The sequence below is a fragment of the Charadrius vociferus genome, unplaced genomic scaffold, assembly GCF_000708025.1.
Source record: "Charadrius vociferus isolate BGI_N301 unplaced genomic scaffold, ASM70802v2 scaffold163, whole genome shotgun sequence".
In the NCBI taxonomy this organism is placed as follows: Eukaryota; Metazoa; Chordata; class Aves; order Charadriiformes; family Charadriidae; genus Charadrius; species Charadrius vociferus.
Genome location: NW_009648332.1, coordinates 3,965,499 through 3,991,052, shown reverse-complemented (window position 1 = coordinate 3,991,052; position 25,554 = coordinate 3,965,499). Strand labels below are relative to the sequence as shown.

The 25,554-nt window shown below is 34.2% G+C and overlaps 1 protein-coding gene across 1 annotated transcript in view; it reads right to left on the bottom strand.

Moving 5' to 3' along the window:
* Positions 1-25,554, bottom strand: part of AGBL4 (ATP/GTP binding protein-like 4) — a 972,041-nt gene that overhangs the window by 909,273 nt on the left and 37,214 nt on the right. Inside the window, exon 4 of the mRNA XM_009884833.1 lies at positions 24,315-24,439. Within this exon, the coding sequence (XP_009883135.1) occupies positions 24,315-24,439 (125 nt within the window). The remainder of the gene's footprint in view (positions 1-24,314; positions 24,440-25,554) is intronic.

The following is a 25,554-nucleotide window of genomic DNA, read 5'->3' as shown; positions in this document are numbered from 1 at the left end:
TGGAAACGGATATGACTGTTCTCCATAAATACATAGGAGAAAGAAACAATAGGAAAGCAGAATTGCCAGTTAATCTTAAGAATAATATCGACAAAAGAACAAATGGGTATTAAGCATTTATAAATACATTTAGTTAAGAAATTAGAGGGCCTCTAACCTTCAGTGGACTAACATCTGGAACAGGCTTGCTGAAGGAATACTTCATTTTAAAGGCTGGCTGGCTAATTTAGGAATTTGTAATAACAAACAATACAACTGTCTACAACAGACACTCTTCTTGTCCAGCATTGTATTACTTCTGTATATTTTATGCAGGGGGCAGGATGGTGGAGAGATGTTCAACCACTGACCACTAAGTACTCATTAGGTCCTACTTTCCCTTCTTTCTCAAATTTTAAACTTTTAAAATCAAAATCTTCAGTTGCACATCTTTTTCTCATTACCCTATTTAATTTGATTCATTGTGGAATGAATTGATACAACATTCTTCTCCACAGTTAGCACTTTTTTATTTGATGTATTTCACAACAGTCTATAATGGCGTAAGTTTTCTTTTGATTCAGTAGCAAGACAATGTTCCTGTATAGAAATTCCAAATTATTCTCCTATCTGATCTTGCTGTTAGGTAGTAGAATCCCTCATGGAGACAAAGCAAGTGCTTACTGTTCAATAAGCCTATCCAGATCATGAATATAATGCTGGCTTTCTCTAGGGACAAGAAAAACAATCCCACAGAAAGCAAACTTATAACAAGCAATGTGCTGGTTGAACTGCATTTTGTTTTCCATGCAGCTAGCAGTCAAAATAGAAAAAGAATATTGTGTTGGCTACGTAAATTTAAGGACAAAAGCCATGCTATTTTGCCTCTATAATATGGATTATTTTAAACAAAATGGTAGCCATCATCAGTGTCTGTTGTTTTTAAAGAAGTATATTGTACAATACAGATGGAAGACACCTTTGCATATCATGTTGCTTACAGCTGTTACACTACACCATAAACATATGTAGGAATAACACGCTGGCACCTAGAGTCAAAATGATCTCTCATTTTCTGTGTTGAGAAGTTCTTTCCAAATAAAGTACAGTTACCAAAAAACTGTCAGAAATAGTATTTTCTACCCTGATGTTCTGCAAATTGAATATTAGAAGTGATGCTCAGCCTTTCAGAAAGAAATCATTATCTAGTCATTAACATTTCTTTTATCCTTCCTCTATTCTTAAAAACCAAAGTGTAAATGAAACTGTTTAAGACACTATAATGCATACAACTAACTAAATGCTTATGCCCACACAAATGAGTAAATAGGAAGGTGAAACATTATGTTCATTTACAGTTTTATTTCTGATATCAAACACTGAGTCTGCTCATTCACTCTTTTATGAGCAAACACCAATTTTTAATTAATTCACTCAATTAGGGAGTACAGGATGAGGAACCCAAGTCAAACTGCTGAACACGTTCATAGCAATTACATTATAAAGCAACTGAAAGATAGTGAATATGTATCTTATTTAAGTAAAACAGGAATATCATTAACTTGGAAAAATATTCCTCATTTTTAGAGAGAGGCAGAAACAACAGCTACTTAAAAAAGGAAAAACTGAACATTGCAAGTAGCACAGTACACAAAATAAATAGGGAGAGTGTCAATTAGGTGGGATTATTAACATACTAGCAACAGTGTCTGTAGAGAAAGACATTGTTGAACAATTCTGTTTGTTTGTTTCAGTATAAAAGTCAGATTTGATTACTTTTCAAATGCAGAAATTTTTTGGCTCTCCACTACTGTTTCTGTAAGTGCACGCATGCATGTGCATGCTCCTCAATATTATGATATTCTGAAGAACTCTGTCTTTTCTTGTGTTAAGTACAACCTATCCAGGATGTGAAGCACTAATCTGCAAAGAGATGCACATAAGCTGAGCATGCAAAAATGGGCAAACACACTGCTCAAACTGCAGGACTTGCTATGTTTACAAAAGAAAGCTTTTATACACACTCATCTAAATCTGAGTGGGCAGCCCTGGGAACCTGACCAACATGTTTCTAAGCTTTTAAATGCATTTGTAGTATAGGCAATGATGATACATTTATTTAATTGGTTCATGTATTTAAATAATTGACAATTTCAGCAATAAACATACTTATTTTTCACTTGCACTAAACACTAGAAATATATATATAACATTTTCCCATGGACTCTACTGAGTGGTCAAATTCATGCAATCATTGTCTGATGGGAAAACTTACCTCTTACCCAGAACTTCATTGTAAATATTTAATGCTGTTTAATCTCAGTGAAAATTTGCAAACAAATGAGCCTCAAATATAGTTTGAGACTCTTTTCATCGTTCGACATATATCCATGACCCTTTTAAGCAGAATAAGATGTTTGCAGAGTGGACAATATATGTGTCTGTAGGTCTTGATCACCTACAAAGCAAATACTAAGTAACTAAGATAAAGGGCGTAAAAATATTTGAGAACAGTTTCATAATTAAAAAATGAAGTCATCAAGGTGGAAGCCTTCCTATATTTCTGCATTTTCTCTGTGACTACACTTCTTTTTCTACAATAAAGCATAATTTTACATTAATGTTCTTCTGGTTAGTTTACATGTTCAAAACATGCATAAAAAAATAAAAGGGGAAATGCAGTTCATTTACAGTTCAGTGCTGAGGGATCTATCATCCATACTGCTCAAGCTGTAACCACTAACAATTTCTGAGTGAGGCCACTAGCGTACATGGTGCATACTGTTTTTTGTCTTTCTAATGTCAATGATACAAGCTACAATGGCTTCATAGGTGAGAGTACTATTGTAAAAAAGACACTGGCTTTAACTGACTGTCTTACCAACACCTCGTTGCCTAAAATAGTTAACATGAAGCTATATTTGAAAGTGAAGGCTATAACAATGTTTTTTCTTAATGATACAGATTTTCTTGTTTACAAACACACGGTGCAGTGGGCTGATTCTCATTACACCAGCAAAGAATCAGGGCAGCTACAACACAGAAGTCAGTTTGTGTGGACGATACAAGATAGAGTAGAATAGAGAGCTAAAGGCATTGATTTTCACCTTCTATACGCTTTGAAATTTTGTTCATGTAAATCTAAAATAGAATGTATACAAAGACATTTAAAAAATATGAAAGTACTGTGTGCTTATTGTATAAGGCTCTAATACATAATTCCTTAATTTTTTAATAGCCAAAACAGAATAAAGTAAGTAGTTAGCTTCCTAACTTTCCTCAAATAAGATGCGGGCAGGTAGGGAAATATCCAAGAGAAACAGTAACAATAATCCAAAATTCCCTTCAATTAAAAAAGACATTGCTGGAAAACTTTTGATAACTACCTTTTCAAAAATAAAGATTAAATTCAAAACACTTTTGTGGCAATATTTTTAAGGATTATACAAATCTCCTTCAAAAGGAACAGCACATTTCTTTAAGAACAGGAGATACAGCTGCGACCATCTTTTAACCTAATACATTTAATAACCTAATACCTTTTTAGAAGGAAGATTTATTTTTTTTTGCAAAACTTAAGATTCTTATTTTTGATAATGAAAAAAATGTACACAAATCAGGGTGACCACAGCATGTGCTTTTAGATTATTCTCTTTACTCCAAATATTATTCATATTTTTTCCAAGGGAACTGCTCAATATTGTAATAATATTTTTTTTAAAATCGACCTAATACAACAACAAATCCTGAACAAATGTCTAGCTTTTCCCCAATATATTTAGAATGATGCAATAATCATGAAGGATATTTCAAGTGCTCCTGATCAGGTAAGTTCCTAATAGAAGAACATGATATGTAATGCTCAAGTTGTCTTGGTAGAATAACATGATTTCAACAAAGATGAACCTTGTTTATATTGAAGACTACAGTGTCTTATATAAGAGCAAAACTATAGAACAATGTAAAAAAATACAAAACCTTATGTGGAAATTTTAAAATTGAATTTATGCCTGATATCAATCAGGTCTATATTAAATTATATAAATAAAACTTGGGGTTTTAAATCAGATTGTGAACAGAAGGCTGTATACTGGTTTAACTACACTACCTTTTTAAGCCAGCTAAAGTTAAACAAGTACAAAGTTAAATCTGGGCTGTACCTGAGTATTCTTGCAGCCAAGCATGCTGATAGCAAAAGTCATGTAAGCTTGCCTTTCTACATTACTATTGCATTTTGGTCTCGTTCAATGAGCTCCCTGCTCTAATGCTTTTCATTTTCATTTTTAAAAGGCAAAATGGTGTATGTTGTGTGAGGTCTGACCTAAAAGGCACTCAGAAGGAAATGCCAGATATCTTTTCATTTTTGAACTAACATTATCAACGGCTGCATGTTACACTCAAATAAAATGTTAAATTAATGTAGTTTATTTACACATGTCGATATAAGTATTTGTGTATACCAATGCACATACTGTAGCTTTGGATAATCAAAATACCCCTCAAGAGATTTATGAATAAAAGCTTTACTGAGAAGAGCAGTATAATTTATCCTTTAAACAACTTCACTTAGTTAGAGAGAAAAAAATGAAAAAAGAAGAAATAGAAATGATAAAATGCTTTTTGCTGTGATACTTCACTAGAAGTGAAGATTATAAAGGCCAAGAAATTTCCAGTCAGGACAAAAGGCTTTTTAAATCTTTTAAATCTTTTGTTGTGCTTGTGATTACAGGTTGAAATGATTGATTTTCCTCTATGACAGTATCTTAAATTGTGTGTCACACAGGCAAAATTTAAAGCTTGATAGGTCCATAGTACAATTTTAAAATCATTCAAAGAAGCTCAAAATTTAATTAAGAAAAACATTAGACCAATTAAGACTAAATGGTAGTATAAAATATTAAGGTAAAACATGTATTAGTGTGACATTTGCATTTTTATGAAGTATGAATCACAAAGAAATAAAAACTGCTGCTAAATTTCAGTTAAGTCCCTTTTAAAAATCTTGTTTCCATGGCAATGCTGAGAGTAAGTTTTCAGAGGATGTAAGATATGGATTTTTTATTTAAAAAAAAAAAACACACACACACACAAAAAAACCCAGTTTAAACGAGAAATAGCAACATCATGGCCTCTTTTCAATTTTCTAATATGCCTGAGAGGCACAGAAAATAAGTCACCAAGATATCAATGCCAGGATGAATGCAGGAGGACAGACACCTACTTATTCTACCATTTTGCAGTATGCTTCCAACTAAGTGCATTCACGGGCATAATCCTGCTGTAAAAACACTAATTGTTAAACAGACAACAGTATTTTTCCAATCTGAAGGCCTAGTAGTGCCCATTCAATCAGGAAAGCTTAATAACAACACCACTCGTTATCTAGATGAGCTGAAATTCCACTACAAAGGCTACCTACCACAAAAGTAACCAAGTGATTCTTCTTTTACATTCCAGATCTAAGAAAAGTTGTTCAAGTCTCTAATGAGTAATCAGGGATTGAGGTTTCTAGGCTACAAAAATCCTGTTGTGGCAAAAAAGGCAGAAACCTAACACCCAAATCAATACTGTATTACTCTCTCCACAGGCAAGAGCTGCTGGGTCAGGAAAATCATGAAAAATTCATAGTAAAGGTGGTCAAGTCATCTATAAGATACAGAAAATAATGCTATATCTAAAGATCCCTTGAGCAATTGAAGACATTTTATAGATTTCACCATGGATAAGTGCTGGTTTGTTTCATCTATGTACTTTAACACTGTTCCTCTCTTATTTCTAACAGTAAATGAGGATGCTTTGGTCTATATTTACTGTCTTTTTTATTTACTTCATTAATTTCTCAGTCTTTGTGCTCCACTGTTGCAACAGCCACCCACGGGAGAATTCTGAGTCATTCCTTCTACTAGAGAAAGTGGGTAACACATCTTGGAGGAGTCCTCCATATAAATTCTTCAGCACAGGTAAGCATAATTCTGGCTAACAGAAGAAGTTAAAAAACGTCCTGCTGCTTTCTGTGACATCACTTCTCCAAAGAGGCACAAACAACAGGCCTTCATCTTTTGTAAAGTCTAAACTCTCATGCGTAAAAAAGAAAGATACATTTTATTTCGTATAAGGGTAACAGATGGAAAACAAGCACCTAAACAACCACATGTGGAAAAGCCAAAGAAACAAAGATTTGTGCATGATTAATAAGTCAGTTTACACGTCTTCATTCTTCCTGCAGCATCAAAATCATATATCACATAGCAACAGTAAAAAAAGTAAAATGGCGAAGAATGTTCCCCTGCACAGTATATATTAAAGTAAATAATAAAAAGGAACTCTAACAATAGCAATAAATGATAGAAATCTAACTTCCAGAAAAAATGACACATTGCTTTCTAAAGCTTCATGAACACTTTTGAAAATTCTGCAAAGTTGCGCTCCTCCACGATGCACAGAAATTCAAAGCTTTCTGGTAGGATGAACTGTGCAGTTTTCCACAGCTGCACAAGATTTAAACATTCTATGATTCAAGACAGAAGACACTTTATGGAAAATGGATACAGTCATGATGAAATCTGTTATGCCAAAATAAGATAAATAACGTTAGAAAGCCCCGTATATCTCTGCCATTGAGGAAAAAGAGTCAAATTAAGCACGAAAACCACTAGTCCATTTTGTTAATTGTCTGTATGATGCATTACTATCTCCTGTTCAATATTAGCAATCCCTATCCAGTCAGCTATTTAAGAAATATTAAAGTTTTTTATTGTAGTAAAGAAAAACTATTCACCTGTGAATGTAATTTTCCGAGTATATTGCGTCTCCAGATACAGATTAGACTCAATCATCCCCAAGTTCTTGGAATAATCTAGAAAACCACGAACACAGGGGCAAGACATGTTCTCTCTTAGACTTAAATGCAGTGGACATTCACCTAGAACATTTATAAATATCACTGACCATACTACATAATGCCAGTCAAAGACTCAGAAAGCAATACCTTCAAATCAGGTGTAATTCTGCTTTTTTTTTTTAAAAAAAAAAAGACAATTAGGGAAGAATATTGGGACCTAAAAGGCAGAAAAAATTAATTTTGACATTAGTGGGAAACTTTGGAAAAAAATGTTACCTAACTAAAGCTGTATAGAATATGAGATATAATGAATCAGAAATGCCTATAACCAGTTCAATCTCTTTGCTACCATAGTACCCAACAATATTCATTAGACACGATACGCTAAGGTTCTAAGTGATTTAAAAATCTGGTTTCTTTATCCAAAGTGGGACGGTCTCTCAGCACTAAGTGCTGAATAATTCTGAAAATTAAATCATTTTCTAGATTTTTTTTATATTTTTTCTCTGGTAATGAAAGTGGCTATGCAAAGTTGTCATCTTCTTAATCTTAGGTCAGTCCTTTTGTATAGTTAATGATATTCTTACTTTTGAGAAAAATCAGAATCTACCATTTCTTGCTTTCTCTAAAGAGAGGACACTGTAGGCAACCACCTTTAGGGATCACCAATAGAATTCCCCTCTAATTTTCACATTTCCATTAGTGAAGCATGAATCCAAGCCTGACTTCTCTGTCTCCAAGTTAGACCACAGCAGCTGTTAGAACAGGCAAAAGTAAATTATTAGAGATGGCACACTCAGTGTATTGTACTTTACCATCTTAACAGAATGCCAGGTTCTCCTGTTTCTGATTTTTATGATAGATGTAGCGTATTTTCTTTAGATGTACTCTGTAAAAACTGTCTATCGTTTGCTACTTATCACATTTAGTTAGACCATAAAAATGGTGATGTGCGACCATCTTTGTTTTCCTTGCTTGTTTTGCAATTGAGCCTCGGTTCTTGACATTGTCATTTACACTGCTCTAGTCATTAGTGTGAATTTTCACAGGCTAGATCAGTTGTCCCCTCAGTCCATGTTAGGATTCAGCTGGGTTTGGTTTTCATCTAAAATGACTTTCAAATGTGAAGGCAGTAAAAGGCACGTCTAAGACACCCAGTGTAAAAACAAAACATGTGAAATAGGAAGATTTTCCACATAAGTGAATAATAAATATTATCTTATCTTTTTCATTAGAAAAGCATCTTAAGTATTCAGCACATATCCAAAACACCATTTGTAGAACTAAGCCATGAACATCAGTTATAAGGGAGCCATCAGCACGTGCCTTTATTTTTCAATATTTCTGTCACTTGTGCCTCACATTGCTTGTGTTAAGGCATCTATCGTATTCACAGTTTCTGAGAGAAAAAGTAATTACTGACAGAGGCTTTTCTCCTGGGAGGATCCTGCATAAATCCTGCATTTGGGGGTGGTGACTCCCCTGCGTCTTCTCAGAATGGACGTAGGAACATGACCCCAGAGAGCTGGGATCTAAACAGGAACAGAAGGAATTTGTCTCTCCTACTTTCTTTACTAGAGACAATAAAAAGAAAAACAGTGTCAAAGATACTTACTTTGAAATGCCTTATAATGCTCAGATATGTGCAGCATATACTACAATTATGCCACTGTCTTATATTGTTCCATTATCACTGCAGGAAGCTCTGAAGTTTTACGCAATCTTACTTGAAAGTACATGAGAGAATGTGTAGAGATTGGTGCAAGGGAACATAAGGATGAATTTTTGCAAGGTCCTAATAGTACTGAAATCTCACTAAAGTCATGGAAACTTGGGTTATTTTGCACTTCTCAGAAAATGTTTGAAAATAGTGAGTCCATAACAGGGACCTTGTGAAATCACTCGTGGCACCTGTATCCCCCTAGCAGAGTATACGTCAGTGCGGAAAGCAGAGAAGGTTATTATGAAGTAGAGGGGTGAAGTCAGCTGCAAGGAGAACTAAAGTATTATTGGCATCGTGCAGTATGATGAGGTGGTATGTATTTGGGATATGTATCACCAATATATTGTTGGATGAAAAACAGCCATCAACCACATTTACCAGTGATTGTATTTGAACAGTAGATTAGAATATTTAAGGGATTTTTGGACATTACATTGAACACGTATTAGGGTTTTCCTAAAAATGTTTCCAAAATTTAACACCTTATGGTTCAGTAAGTTCAGAAAACAGCACAGTTTTCTAAAAATTGACGCAAGTGTCATAAATGACAACATTTCTGGATTTTCCAGTTTTTTACTATATATGGATTAATCTTTTCACGTAAGTGCATGTAGAAAAATGTTACCTTGGACAGATGAGAGTACTAGAAAATTGGTATCATTGTGAAGCTCTGATACTTCAGTGAGAACCATGCACAAGGCTGAAGCATCCCTTTTTCACAGTGTTCTCAATTCCTATCAGCTTGACTCTATACTGATACCAGAGTAAGCCAGCTTGTGGCCAGGGAACTTTATTGTGCCTGTTATGACTACCTCATCAAGAGACTTCTACTTACACTGCTTGGGTCACAACTACTCTGGCTTCGATATTTTCAAGAGTAGCACAAAGGATTGCCATTTGTCTTATTTTAACCCATGAGCATTATTATTTTTGAGGACTACGATGGTTATTTGTGTGATAGACAGATTTTGTTGTTGTTGTTCTTACACACATTTCTCCCCACAGAAGTTCTGAGACATTCTTATAATAGCATGCAGATACAAAAATATAAGTTTCCTTAGAGAAGAATGAATGACTGGGGAAAGGAATACACAAATGTAAATAAACTAATCAGTGTTACTTACACAAACATGAGGATAGTCCCTAGGAGAATGTTTAAAACTTTGCTGGTTTGGGTTTTTTTTTTTGTTAATTATACACTTCATCTTCAAAAACAGGCAAAAATGAAGAATATTTTTCATTTACTCTCCACATATATAGTACATCTTTTAATACAATAATCTTTGGGTTTAGTAGAATACATTTTACAACCTGATAAGCATTACATTACATTGGAAAGTAAAATGGCTGTATCGTTTACTATGCTCCTATCATTTAATATAATATCTGTAACAGTCTGCATGTTCTCACAATATTCTAACTTTACATTACTACAAAACACAATTTTATAAATTGTAAAGGTCTGTACAACCAGGAATGTATTTTAATACAGAAAACTTGACACTATCACTGCACTTTTCTTCAAAAATATTCATTCCTTTCTTTGACATTTTTTTGGCTTACACAACAGGGTGCCAAACATTTGTGACAGCTTACAATAGAAAAACAATATTGCTTTTAGTTAACAATGTTAGCTATGAATATATATTGACAGCATTTTCACTGCAGATTTGCTGCCAACATAATACAAAGCAAATAGCATTCAATATGTTGGAACACTCAGGGGAATTAAAGAGCTTCAAAAACAAATTTATGGCATTAGGTGCTGAATGCTAAATCTAATGAAAATGCAAATTTGGAAGTATCTCCTGCACATACTTCATGCAAAGGAATACAGTTTGGCAAAGTGATAAAATTAAGATTGTTTAAGTCAGGAGAAAATTATGTTAAAATGCCTCTGCTTGTTTGGCTTTTTATAAAGCTAGTTTTACCACAAAGATTAATATTTTTCCCAAAGTCTTTCTGCTTTGTTTCCTTGAAGTACATCAGAGAGACATCATAAAAAAATCTGAATTCCAAACGCTCCCAAATGTTTTGAGAAAATACAAATACATAGGTGTATAATTTTAATATTTGTAACTTTCCTACTAACCATATACAACCACAAGCATCACTGTTCCCTTGGAAGAACAGAAGCTGAGTTTTGCTTCCAAGTCTGTATGTTTACTATCTACAGAACAAGCAAAGCAATGGATAGAAACTATTATTTAAATTTTATTAAAACACAGTAATGTACAGCAATGTTGTAATGTAATATCCTATATACTAAGAAGTATTTGTTAAACCAATTATTGACAATACTTTATAAGTAACATGACATTAACGGTTTTTAAATCATTTACAAAACAAATTAATGTAGGTAAATTGTACCACACTGACAAGAAAGTAAAAATTGTTCAGATTTTGTATATGTTAAATATCACTTGTTATAAACTCTTAGATTACTTTGATATTTATTATCATTCATCTATGCCAAGTTGTTCAACACTGATACCTAACAGTGCTTGCAAGACATAAAAATATTATGTAAGTTTTAAAATAACTTCTTTAAATTCTACTCACATGATCAGTACCAGTTAAAAATACAACTGACCTACAAAGATCAGCATTTCTTTCCAGTATATCATAACTATTTTCTTTCTTATTTTCTGATATGGGATATTGCTTTTACCTGGTTATGTCACATATTTTTAGTTCTTACTTTCACATAAGAATGATTGTATTTTATTTATTGCATTTCCTATATAAAACACTCTATAGGTTACTCGCAAACCAAACAGACTGACTACACTAGTGACTGTAGTGATTAGCAGAACTGAGAGGCGAAAGACAGTGTTAATCAAAATGTTTGCAACTGCATGGGTTTTCTTTGTTTTAATTCAAATGGATTTAACTAAAACTTATGATAACTACTTGGGAAAAAACCCTGCTCTGTTAGATACTCATGGTTTGCAAAGTTATTTCCAATTAATCTACAAACATTCTCTTATCCTCTAATCTCCTAGTAGATGCTCAAAAACCAGAAGTGACTAAGAGTTAACAGTCTTGATATCTTCTTAGATAGCTATAAAATTATACAGTTGGTGAAAACGAACTCTTCATAGGTTACCTTCCAGTCTGACTGAATGGTTGAAATACATTTTGTACCTTCTAAATAACAAAGAAGTAAAGAAAAAAAAAAAACAAACAGGGAAAAGTATCTTATTTGTATAACAATATTTGTATTAAACCACCAAAGTATACAATGAGTATAATCCATAATTATCAAACCCAATATAACATTCAACAATTTACAAATTTCAGGTTTATTAGAAAGATGAATGGAACATATTTTAGGATTAAACTTGGCCATCTTACACATTTTGCCGTAAGACTCATACTAGTTGCATTACAGAATAGTAAAAACTGCAAAATTATACGGTACTTCCCACTACGGTGAGAGACCCACAACTCTACATTTAGAACTGCAAAGAAAAATTAGGAAATGCGAAGCTTCCTTTTTTACTAAGCTATGAATCTGAAACCACACTTTCTAGCACATCAAGCACAATATGGACGTTCATACTATAAGCATCAAACAAGTTAGTGTTTTAAAAGCTGAAGGACTCTTACACTGGTGAAGATGGAGTAAACAGTTAATTTGTTAAGATCTACTCTGTCTCTTTTCACTGACTGTCAAGGAAACCATATTTTACATTTTTTTCAGTATGTGCTTGGAAAGGATTTCCTAGTAATATACACTAAATCTCACTGAAGGGTGACAACAGAAATCAATATGCGTCTCTGAAGAATAATCTACCCAAACATTTACATTCAGAATATTCATTTGTATTTATGCATGAGAAATTCCTGGTAAAAAGAAATTCTCTTGCTGCATGCCTACCATCTTTTTTTTTTTTTTTTTTTTTTTTTTTTTTTACAGGATGATTTTTATAATGAGCAGGCTTTAAATCAATAAAATAAATATATATTACCCAAATTATTTTTGTGATAAAAACAGCTGAAGTCCATGTAAAATAACATTTCGCCTAGGTAGATAGCTGTACCAACCTCTGCTTCAAAAAGAATTTGTTTGGTCCTCCTGCAGCCATAGGGAAGAGACAACCTACTGCGAACAGTTATTGTAGTTTCATCCTGGCTATTCCAAACCCATGGAATTGCCATTCCACATGCCTGCCAGGAAGGATATTCTGTTTAATCTGGCTATTGAGGCAATTCTAAATCTAACACTGGAGGTATTCAGCATCAATGTCAAATTTCCAGGGGCAAGCATGTCCTACCATGAATCCCACAATACGCTGTAGCCCTCTGATGTTGGGATTAGTTTTGCCCACAGAGTTCACAGAAGATCAGAATGTGAACATACAAGATGTAAGACAAGCAGCATTCTACTTCCCTGCATCACCCCCGAGTATGACACGGTCTTGCATTAAAGTATGCAAAGGCATATGAAAACCAGCTAGGAGAATCCGCACAGTTTTAGTAAAAGTTTTCTGTGAAGCTTTATGTGAGTTTTCAGAGGGTAATACAAGGACAATGAACACAACTCCCTTAAAAAAAAAAAAAAGCTACACAACTAGAAAATTAAATAAGCATTCTGTAGAGAACCATCATTTCAAGACAAGAAAAATACAGTCAGACTTGTCATTCGAATAAAAGCCTGTTAAAATGTGCAAGGTTAAGGATCTGAATCCCCGGACTTCAGAGTTCAGTTGGAGGCTATATGTATGAAATGGGCAAAAAGATTGATAAAAATATTCTTCTCAAAGTTGAAAATTGTAATACAGAAGTTGTTGTCTAATGTGTTGTCTCTTGAAAAATTATTAGGCAAAAAGGAGACTGATAAACAGAAGCAACAACCCTGCTCAGCGACTGGCTTAGAGAAGACAAATGTTTTAGGGCAGATTATTTATATTGCTTACACCAAGCTACTAAAAGCTTCAGAAAGATTATCCTTTCAATGACAACGTAAACCCTATTAAACAACATACACCAGATTTAGAAGAAACACATGCAGTTGTTTTAAATCTATACTGAATATGTTCCACTGTATATACATCCTTTAGTAAAAATAGTAATAAAAACCTCATTTCTACTTAGAAAACCTTCCACGTTTTAGCTCCTACATAACATAATGCATATTTAGAGTAGCATGTTATTCAGTAAAAGATGTCCAAACAAGATGATTTGATGTTGGAATAGTCATCTCGGAACAACCAGAGCAATGTAAGGTAAAATAATTGTCAAGTCAATCTCTAGCTTACACTTTATTGCAGAAATAAATTGAACTCTGCTCTAGCTTTTTGACACGTAATTCTGATACTAATGGGTTCAAATCTGTTTCTCTTTGCTCTCCTTCCTAACAGGAAGCTTTATGTAATACTGTGTCAGAAATCTACCAGTTACTGGCTAATGTTTCCCTTAAATAAAAAGTCTCTGCCTGTAATAGTATTAACAGCTGCCATCAGTTTACAGTAATGAGCTGCAGTTCATCATGGTAGTGCTACTATGAAAATTAGAAGCTTCCATGGAGCTTCTCAATTCACAAAAAAATTATCAGAGCCATCATGAGCAGTGGTGTAACAGCAGATATTGTCTAAGGTTTACAGGCCAGATCCTAAACTGGTGTAACTGTACTCAATTATTATAATTATTTATCAAAAATACAGCAGTTCTATTTTGAGGGTCGATATATAAACCCAGTGTTATTTTCCTTAATTTCTCAAATCAAAAAATTGCACACTCAGTTTACAGAGTATTTCACAGTCTCTTCAATAGAAAGAATAATATATTTTTTGCTGGAGAAAACATAATGATTTAACTATATATACATTAAGTATTGATATCTAGGGTCACCTATACAGTGCAGAAAAATCTTCCAGTTTTGATTAACAGGGAAAAAAAAAAAAAAGAAAAAAAAGTAGCTACAAACCATAGAAATCGTGGCTTTTTAATTTTCCTTGCTCCCTTAAAAAATCAAAAATGCATATCTCATTGCTTGACACCTCCAGAATTCTATAAACTAAGCATATATCTATGAGCAGTATAGCAATAGAACAAAATCTTTAATGAGGATTAGGATGGGATTTTCTGGGGCATTTAATGTTGTAGAAACTTTGTTGCCTCTGAAATCAATGGGAGACATGCTATCTCATTCTACCATAAAACCGACAAATGCTATTTTCAGATCATAATGGCAAAAATTAAAAAATTACTTTTTGTACAGAACTAAATTTGACAGGCCGTCGTACATCTGTTTTTCTTCCTAGAAAATATCCTTATATTCCTTGCAAAATTACTGGTAAATATAGGGCATATCCAGGTTTTTTAAAGCTTCTCTAGGAAGAGATGGGTGGAGAAGAGGAGACTAGACTAAAATTCACTAACTTGGATAAACTGTATGAGTACGGGGAAACATGAAGTTTATAAAATCACAAATCAAGTGAGCAGACAAAAATTATTCACTATTTCTCCTAACACAAAAATTATATTAAATATTAACCAGCATATTTAAAAAAGAGAGAAGTACTTTTTTTACATACTGCATAATTCAGCTGCAGAACTCAGTGCTCCAAGATCAAAATAAGTATGATCAGATTAGACAAGGATGATACAATTCATAGAGTCCATCTACGCCTGTTAAAAACAACAATCTGGAGGCAACTATTACAATGAAGCTGGTGACTTTTGACAGCCCGTACCTAATTTAGATGGGTGAGAACTCACAAGAGGAACTGAAAGTGAGGATTATTCTATATTTTCATTGTTATTACTAATATTTTTTCTAAGCACCAGGTACTGGCCATTGTCCAGATTAGGATACCAGACTAGACAGCTCCTTAATCTGACCCGCCGTGCCACCTCTTTACTTTTACAGTAAAGCCAAAACCAAGACAACACCGCAAGTGAGAAGATGGACTCAGCTGCAGTGGCTGTTGGTGGGAGAACGGAAAGAGCAGATGAGAATCCGAGATGCAGGGCAGTCACAGCAAGAATGGCAGCAGATTACCTTTTCACCATCTGTTCATTATCAGACTAGTCCCCTTCAGGGTCACAGGGCAGTTCCAGTTCCGTGTTCTGGAACAACTGTCTATCTCCAGCAATAAACAATATTGACACTATATGCTTCGAAGAAGATAAGTTTCCATCTTTTAGTGAGGCAGGTTAGTTCAGTCAAGAGTTACTCGTGATTCTCTTGGACAATCCAAGAACAATATGGTTTAGACTCCCAAACCCTGAGTTACATTTGAGTGTCCAAGAAACTTGGTGAACAATGTGCTGAATGCTGGGATTAAAAATGAGCTGCTAGTTGGTAAACACAAGAATGAATCCATGCTGCCTAAGAGGCTTTCTTGATTGTGCAATCTTTTCAACAAGGCACAATAATCCTACATCTTTTTGGCACCTGATGGCCGATTCTGATGGAGGTTATAGGGGCTCAAGATCTATCAAAGATTTGCCACTCTTCACAGCTCCTTTGCTCCATCTAACAGCTTCCACAGAAGCAAAGTGGAAGGCTCTTATTGCCTATAATATAGCACAACACTAACTGTCAGGAATTTGTTTATCCTCTCAATATTAAATTTCCTATTTTGTCTTTTTAATTTTCACCACCAAAATTCAAGTTTTCTCTGCTTTTTCTTTCATTTATTGTAAGGTATCAGTTACGTAAAGACACTCTGTGCACAATGACCCCATGTTGGGTTCATATGGTAAAATCACAGGCTGCATACATCAATAATGAAGGAAATATATTACAAGATCTAGCTCTCTAGTTCCAGGGCCAACAGTTAATAGCAGAATAAGGGATTGCTGAAGCCATATGCTTAACACACTGAACCGCAATCAGCAGACAGAATACTGACTTCTTCACTGCTCTTTCCAAAATAATTCCAAACTAATTACCTCTATGGAATATCACTACTATTTCATTCTTAGAATTCATTGGTGGCAAGAAAAAACACAACATTGTACAGCTTTCCAGCACTAGCTTCTCTTTTTCTGCCCTGTCATTTAAAGAGCAAATGGTTTCCCTCCCCCGGTAACATGAATTAACCTACATATATTTCAGCTCGTTTTTATCTTCAGGTGCCACCAATTTCTGCACAGTATCTGAACCTGCCATGGCTCAAATATAGAATATTCTGCATAAGAAAGGAAAAAAATCTAAAAGCAAGAAAGTTTAAAACTTTTCATCTTCATTTCTTCAATGTAACTATATTTTCTTTTACTTTAGTTCTGTGCTTCTGCATTCTGATGGAAAGACTTTTCAGTAATAAAAGCAGAATGAAATCAAATTTACAATGGAAGACAATTAACACTGGAACTAAAAAGGGGGTATTTAATCATATATAAAAAGTTTTTAAATTGAAAGAAAAGTAAGCGTGTCACATCACTGACATCAAGATCATCATAGTGCTGATTTTGTTTATGGCATTTATAATGGATTTTTGACATCTTGAGAGACAGATGCCACCATAATAGGAAATTAAACACACCTGGCCATTAGTTTCTTGTAAGCAAAAGTCAGTGTTAAATCTGAAACATACAGTATGTATGCAATAATTACCAAACACTGACATCTAAAATGTTCTTAGAGACACCTGGAACAGAAAAAGTTTATTAATTTAACACTTTCTTGCCAAGAGAGAATATTTCATCAAGACAGCAGTTGTTTCGCTAACGCTGAATATTGTCTATGTTTACTAACCTATCTGTATTCATTACTTTTTAAAGGATGATACATGTCTTGACAGCTTTGGATAATTTCATGGAGATGTACACTATATTGCACTTACCAAAGCTTCACATGCACCCTCAATCTATTCCAAGCACAACTGAATTATTGATCCAAAATAAAATTATATGTACTTGAAAGGATTCCAACTTGGAAGAATCATCATTTATAAATCTAATTTTATACACTACCAATATAGGCACAAGTTTCCAAAATGGCAAAATTATTTTTCCTCAAAACTGCAGTATGTTCAATTGATTTTTCTTTTTTTAAATGTTGAGATGAACATGCAATCTATTTTAAATGTCATCACTTTGTTTCTTATTTAATTAACATTTCATATGGCTTCCTCAGTAAATAAATAATTACTTCATCACCATACATATCACCTAACCCTATGCACTTTTGACTTACAATAAAATTGTATCACTTTCCAACATAGAGATCAGTGAAACTACTTTTAAAAAGTTCAAAGGCTTTTTTGAAATAATCCATTATGGTTTTTAATACATTTCAGACAACTCAAGCCCTTCTCTTATAAAAAGTAATGGATCCATATTACAACATGCTACAGTACCATAAGATCTTACAAAATTTGCATCATGAATTTGGCTTCACTGTTCTTTCTTCCATTTTTTTTTCAAGGTGAATGGCACGAGCTATATAAAAAAATAGTCACCCTGCAGTAACTGCAGTTGCTTAAAAGGTATTGTCCAAATGCACTCAACTCAGCCTCTCATGCTTTCAAGGCAGACAGATGTATATATATGCACACATGTATATATACAATACACATATACACTCAAATACAGCTTTAAGGAATTTGGCCAGTGCGGTATATGCAGTGCAACATTGTAGTACACAGTAATGCTGTCAAACTAAACAAAAACTAACAGAAAGTCCAGATTTTTGCTGCTTCTGGATTCTGAAATATACATCCCAAAGGATGCAAATTAATAACTCTTATTTTGCCTCAACTGTTGTCATGTTTGCTAGTAAACATTAGAGAATTGTCAGTGAAAGCATTGCCTAATTCAGATTAAATTTATTTACCTGCATAAGAAACTGATTTTTTGTGACAAAAATGTTTCAAGAGAGCTTCACTACCTTTTTAATCTTGCTTAGAAAAATAATTATAACTTAAACACTTTTGCAGTATATGTCTTTCTCCAAGGCAAAATAAAACAGTGAATGATAATGGCTGATGAACCCTTTATGGGTTTGGTGGAATGGCCAAAGTGCTTTTAAGACATGTCACTATTGACTGAAGAATCCCAATTTCAAACACGAGCTAGCAAAGAACACAAACAAGCATGGACCTGAAGAAAGAGGAGCTGAGAGCCTTCATCACTGAGTGTTAACAAACAAATTAATTTTAATTTCATTTTACTCAACCAAATAGATGCACAGCAGCATTAAGACAGAGCCTGATAATTCAAACTAAGACAGCCTGATAGTTAGGTTAGACTTTGACATCTGTAGAATTGGACCAGATTTCCTGGAATACTGTCATTTAATATCTCCACTCCAGCTGCCATACAAAAAGTCATAGCAGAGGTAAAACTGAAGAGTACCCATGGTGTTTCTCAGAGATACCAGATACTCAAAATATCACTGAGGAACAGGAACCTAAACAAATACTGAGAAATAGATGCCTATTTGGGAACTGCTAAATAGATTCATAATTTCTATTTAGGGAAGTAGAAAGGCTAGGGAGGAAAAAGTAAAAAGGTAGCCTGTTTCCAACTTTAGACTGCTTTTGATGTCATCCTTACTGCATCTTACTTTGGAGGCAGCTTCTGCAGGAATTAGCTGCACAAGATGAGTTCTTAGTCCAGAAAAAGAGGTTGAGTACCTCAAATCATGCCTGGTTTTCTTTTCTTCCCCCCTGCTTCTCCAAATGTCTCAATTGCTATAATAAAAGACATTATCTCTCCCGATACACGTATCATTCACATATTAAAACAATCACAGCTGTAGCATCACAAATAAGCAGTTGTCTGCTAAGGATCATCAGGTTGTTTAGGACAGTAATAAGAAACTATAACAAACTATAAAATTCAATCCCAATAATAAATAGTTCCTGAAAATAGGATCAATTAAAGACTGTAACAGAGATTTTACAGCCTTTTTTATTTTTCAAAACAATGTAGGACAAAAAGAGAAAATGAGAGTGCTCCATTCATTCATAATGTCCAGCTATGATATTACCTGTCTTACCTTTGCATCCTCTTTAAATTTCTGAAGAAGAATAAGCTATCCTTTTTCCTGATCCATACATATACATAACAAAAATCCCCCAAAAAATTTTGAGTTAAAATTCTAGCCTCAGTCCAACTGCAACTGAAGTAACAGAGAGAATGCCTTTGAAGTAAATAACATTTGGTTCTTTGATTTTAACCTCAGTTTGGATTGATTTATTAACTGTAAGTCATGATCAAATCCTAGCTGCCAAATATCCCTTCTTCTCCTCTATCCTTCTCGGTATTTTGTCAGTACCTTTGTGATGAAGCACTCCAAATGTGTTTATCAACACTTAAAGAACAAAATTTGGCACTATTAGGAAACCCCTTCTGTTGGAAATTCTTTTTTTAATCTCAGTGAAAATACCACTTCTGAACATGATTCATCAGACAGCAGAGTTGTTCCGGGTACATACACATACAGAACACATCATGCGGCCTAGATGTGCATTACTTATTGGTATAATATGGTTGCTGTTTGTTAGAGTAATTAAAATCCACACAGATATTTTTAATCCTTTCATCACTTTGTTGTATTCAACTCTTTTCTCTTCTCAAATTCCTCCAAAGTAAATTTTCCAGGGCAAGGATCATCTTTTTCCAGTGCAGCTACAGTATCCGGAACAGCGAGTGTCAACTGCTTAAGAATTTCTGGCTATGGCCCCCAAGAGAAATAATCGTTTTTTACACCTGTAAAATCCTCCAATATTGGTATACTAGCATATTTTTATAATTTATCACACACATTTCTTCCTTTCCCCCAAATCTCAAATGAATCAATGTTGCTGCTAACACCTTTAAAGACATTCTAGCTCAGAAGCAATCATGCACCTGAAGCACTGTCTATTTAAAATACTTGAAATGCAATTTGGAGATGGCATTGGTTCATCCAATTTCCGGTTCCACAGAGAAGGAATTTAGCAAAATTGTAGATGGTGTTGTAAGGGCCGTGGCTGAAGTTAATAGGAAGCAAACCCTGCCCAATAAAGAGCATTATCCAGAAATAGACAGCAGCCTGTGACACGTATATAATTAGAGAAATTGGAGGCTTTGCCCATGAGAGCATGTGTTCCACAGCAAATCGTATTTCCTTCATTCTCCCTTTCATGGTCATTATTGTAAGTGTAATCATTGCATGATTATAGTCCTTACATATAACATATCAGTTTCTTTTTGTTTTTTTCCAATATTGGTGTTAATTGAATTCACTGAACAAATTACAAAAAAATCCACAGCTCAGATTTTATCAGATCAACTGACTTGCAAGTCAGAAACCATATAAGGAGATCAAAAGAAAAGAGGGGTCCTTTTTCCCAAAATATAAGCCATTAGGTACTTCTTTTGGTTTTTTTTCTTTGCTAATAGGAATATAAAATAAAACTGACAACATAAAATGTCTGACATTGAAGTCCAAGTTGTAAGGAGGAAGAAGTTAACTTACCAACTTCCAAGTAAAAAAAAAAAACAAAACCAAACCCTACTGCTTCTACTGAAACATAAGGAATTGAACATAAAAAAAATCAAGTTTATCATAAAATTCTAAAACTGAGTCTGACATTAGGGCTCACACTGCTGTGCTACAGAACTTAGCTCTATTACCTGCCCTTGTTACTGAAGCACAACAGTAACCTAAGACATAGGTAACAGGAGGAAGGAAGCAATCATTCTGAAAAAGACTTATATATGACAGTGAACAACAAATTAGGCATGAGTTTCCATAGTGATACAGCAACAAAAGGCTGCTGCAATTTTCAGCTGTCTATACTGAGAAAGTAGCAGAGCAAAGGGACTAGAGTCCCTTCTCTGTAAGTTGGGATGTTAGTGTACTCAGAATTGTCCATTAAATTTTAGTTCCAGACTATAAAGAAATTATTGAAGGAACTGGAAGAGGAATAATAATAATAATAAAAAAAAAGTTCTGCAAGAAGCAAAACTACTAAATGCTATGGATTTGGTTTTCGTTGCTGGATTCTCTGGTATCTTAAAAATGCAAAATCCAATGAGTACTTTCTCCTGTGCATCTCCTGTGCATCTCCTCTGTGGATTCTCTGATGTTTAATAAGAAATGATCTCATACTATAGCCTTTCTGCCAGAGGGAACACACATGGGTCTCTTGCCCATCTGGCAGCCTGCTTTCCTGAAACTTAAAGGAATTCCTGTCCAGTGTTGTTGAAACTGGCCAAGAGTTAAGAAGCTATTGAGGGAGAAAGAAGGGGAGAAAGATCAGCAGTCACACAAAAACCTAGGCTAGCAAGTAGACAGTGCGATCATATAAGCTTTGTATCCCTGGGAAACTAGGCTAATTATCAAAGGGCTGGAGAGATTCACTTATGGTGAAAGTCCAAAGGCCCCAAAGTGGAAAAATACTTAAGGTAAAGTGCTCTATCGGATATAGGGCTGAAAGAACCAAACATGATAGCTAAGTTGAGACACAAATGATGAGGAATGTTATAATTTACAGAAATATAAATGTTAGCCAAGGATGATGAGGATTTATTTGTACCAAGAGGAGCTATTACTAAGCAGAATTGCAACTGGGAATAGCGGGATTAAATAAAGGAAAGCTTTAGGCTAAAAATCAAGCAACACTGTAAGTAAGATGAGCCTATAGAACAGTTTTGAGACATAGGAAGTGGAAGCTCCATGGCTTACGAAAATTAAAACTGGAATGTAAAAAAACCTGTTCTCTACAGAACAGCAATGCATGGACAGTAAGATTGGCAGGAAATTTCTAATAGGTCTTTCTTTTCATTTATCACTAGATTAATAACACAAAATACTGCACTAAACATATTGTAAAAACTGCACTACTATCCAGTAGTAGAACTGCAACCTAAATCAGAAATACGTACAGCACAACTGTGTGTTCCTAGTATTTGTATGGGTGTTGTTTTTACACTGTGTCTTTTTTGTTCACTTTTTTTATCCATTTTTCCACTGTTGGGTGTCATTGGTCTGATGCAACAGGAGAAAACCAGAATTATTTCTAATTCAGGTAATGAAAGGAGGTTTCTTGTTTTCTCATGATACTACCGAAATAAATTTCTTTGTGTGTAAAGGCTTTAGTGTGAAATGTCAAGAAAAACTGGAGATATTCTTATGAGATTAAAATCTTCAACATCTGTTCAAATCTAAGTAAATAAAGTTGTTTAAGAATTTGAAGCTGAAGGAAGAGTAACAATGACAAGGAAATGTAATATAGACAATATATAAAACTAATAGAAGTAGCTACTCCTTTTGAGTCCTCATCTAAATGGCTGAAACCAGACCTAGGATATATAAATGCATAGATCTGCCTTCTTCACACATCACCTACATGATACATCAAAAATAAGTACAATATTATACAGGTAACTATTTATAGAGAGTTATTAAAATATCTACTTTTACACATAAAGTGATGAAAGTTACTTGTGTATTAGTGCAATATTTTTAAGCAATACTGAATGGTATGGGTTTCCTTGTTATTATTTTCTAGTAAAACATAAAAGAAAATAATCAAAATGCACAAACCAGATTACACAGTATGTTTGATGTAGCAATTTCTAACATTCATTTAATATAGCTGAGCTGCAATGACTAATACTGCCCATGTCCGCTAGTACAAAGACCTAAAAAAGGTTCCAGACTAGATTACGTTCATGCAGGTCTCATTTTAACGGAAATTGGAGAGATGAAAAAAAGATTATAGGAACACACATTATAAAAACAGACCTCACAAGTCAAACTTAATAGTGAAACCATTCTCTTTCATGTAGACAACCATGAAAACAAATATCCTGTAAGCACTAGATATATATTGTATCTTTCTACCAGATCTCTTTGCCTCCTTGAGACAGATTCCCATTCATCTCATGACTATATAATTTGATCATAGTTGAGTAAGGCACAGCAGGGGAAAGGGTATGTCTGATAAAGTATCAGGCTTCAGGAAGATAGATAAACAATTTCATGATTTCTAGTTGTAACAGGAATGGTACAGTGGTGGATATTAAGATATTAGTCTTGTAGGAATACAAATATCAAGCTTCTGCAGTTTTTTCTCTTACTAAATATTTTTTCTTTCCATTAAGTGAAAATGACAGTCTGATTATAATAAACGAAGACAGAATGCCAAAATAAAATGCAAGGTATGCTTGAAACGTGGAATTAAATCTTTTCTGATTTGTCAATGTGAAAGTTAACACACAACTTTTTTTCTGGCTTAGTTTAAGACAGGTGAAAAAATAGAGCAAGGAAGGTTCTTTCTCATGGGGTATTTTCACTGCAAAGAAACATTATTAAAAAGTTGGTGAAATAGTTGCCTATTGAGTTGTTTCACATTTAAACCTCTTCTTTCACAATGGACACATTGGCAGGCAACTCCTCCTCTGCTACAAGTCACTAGAGTAATAGCTGTTTGCAACACCACCTCATTGTTCTACATGTATTAAATGAAGGCTTGAGTGATAATGTTTGAACAGCTATGATGGACTTCTTTTTCATATATTAACACATATATTTGGTTTGTATATATTAACACAAATATATAGCAGCCATTACTAATACAACTCCTGTTAGGTGGCAAATGTTATATTGTCTTCATAATTCCTGTCTTGGTTAGCGGTAAAACATGGTGATATCCAGTATGCTGATAGCTGCTTTTACTTATAAGAATTCAAAGAAAAAAAAATATTCTACAGTAAATTTTTAGTTACAAACCCTGGATGTCATCTTCTTTGTTCAAGAAAAGATATTCTGGAGGAAGCAATTTTTAAAGCCATCATACGATCTAATTTAGCATCACTTACCTGTGATTCTTTTACGTTTTCAACAGTGAAGTTGAACCAAACTCGAAAGCGTGGGTTACAGGTATCTGGTCTAATGAAGAGGTCATACTCAAACTCCGTGATGTGGTCCACCCGTCCAAGGTTACCTACCAAGAACATATGAAATAGAATGCATTTTAATGAGTGGCTGATAAATACTGCAGAAACTACACTGCAAAAAGTTTTTAAAACTACTACGTCTGTTGGTTAAAATGTATGAGTATAATAAGCCTTACAACAGTTCAGAATTATTTTTAAAAGACTTAATCATAGCCAGCAAAATAAAATACGTACCAGGAAGCTAAATGCATATGAACACACCAAAAAGAAGACAACATGGATTTTTATTATTTAATCAAATTGACTTTTTCTCTTATCTGAGTATTCCAATTAAGTGTCCTAACATCCTTTTAATTGCTTCTTTTTCTTCTTTTTCCTCACTTTTTCTGATAATGTCTCTATACCTTTTTTAGCCCCCACCTGTATAGATTTCTTTCTTTCCATTTGCTGCCCATGTTCAAGCTCCTGTAAGATTAAAGAGTCCCCAGATTTCCACCTGGCCCCTCTGGCTGGGGCTCTGGGCACCCCTCTCTCCCGACAGATGGGCCAGCCTTCATCTCCTTTGTGATTCAAAAGCTATCTTAATACTATTCCTTTACCATTTGCAGCCACTACCACCTTTTTCCAAAGACACAAACAAAGCTGTAAGATTTTGCCTCAGCTTTTTCCTGGTGAATTTCATGGACTAATATTTTTAAATATAGTCAGAGCTACATTGTCCCCTATGGCATTATTCAGCAAGCAACCACACTGGTATAGAAATGAAGTTCAGCACTGGGAAAACTTGCTAAGTGCTTTTAAATTGCTAAATTGGCATTTTTCCTTTGAAGTGTGCCAAGATTTTTAAAGACAGGGTTTAGACTGTCCATTTCATTTATACACTACAAAAATAAGACTTCACATTTTCCTGATCTAACCCAAAACCCATCTTATCAGGTCTTGTAAGACAGGGCCATGCTTTAGCTCACATGCTAAATTATACTTATTAAAAAAAATAGTACTGGAAGATGACCTGGTTTTATTGTTTCAGATATATTTTGGGGTTTAGAAATATATTTTTGGGTTGGATTCTGTTGGGTTCAAATAGCTATTTATAATGCTATTTGAGCTAAACAATTCCTCCTCAGCAAGTCCCATTTCAGTCACTATGACTGTTCATTGG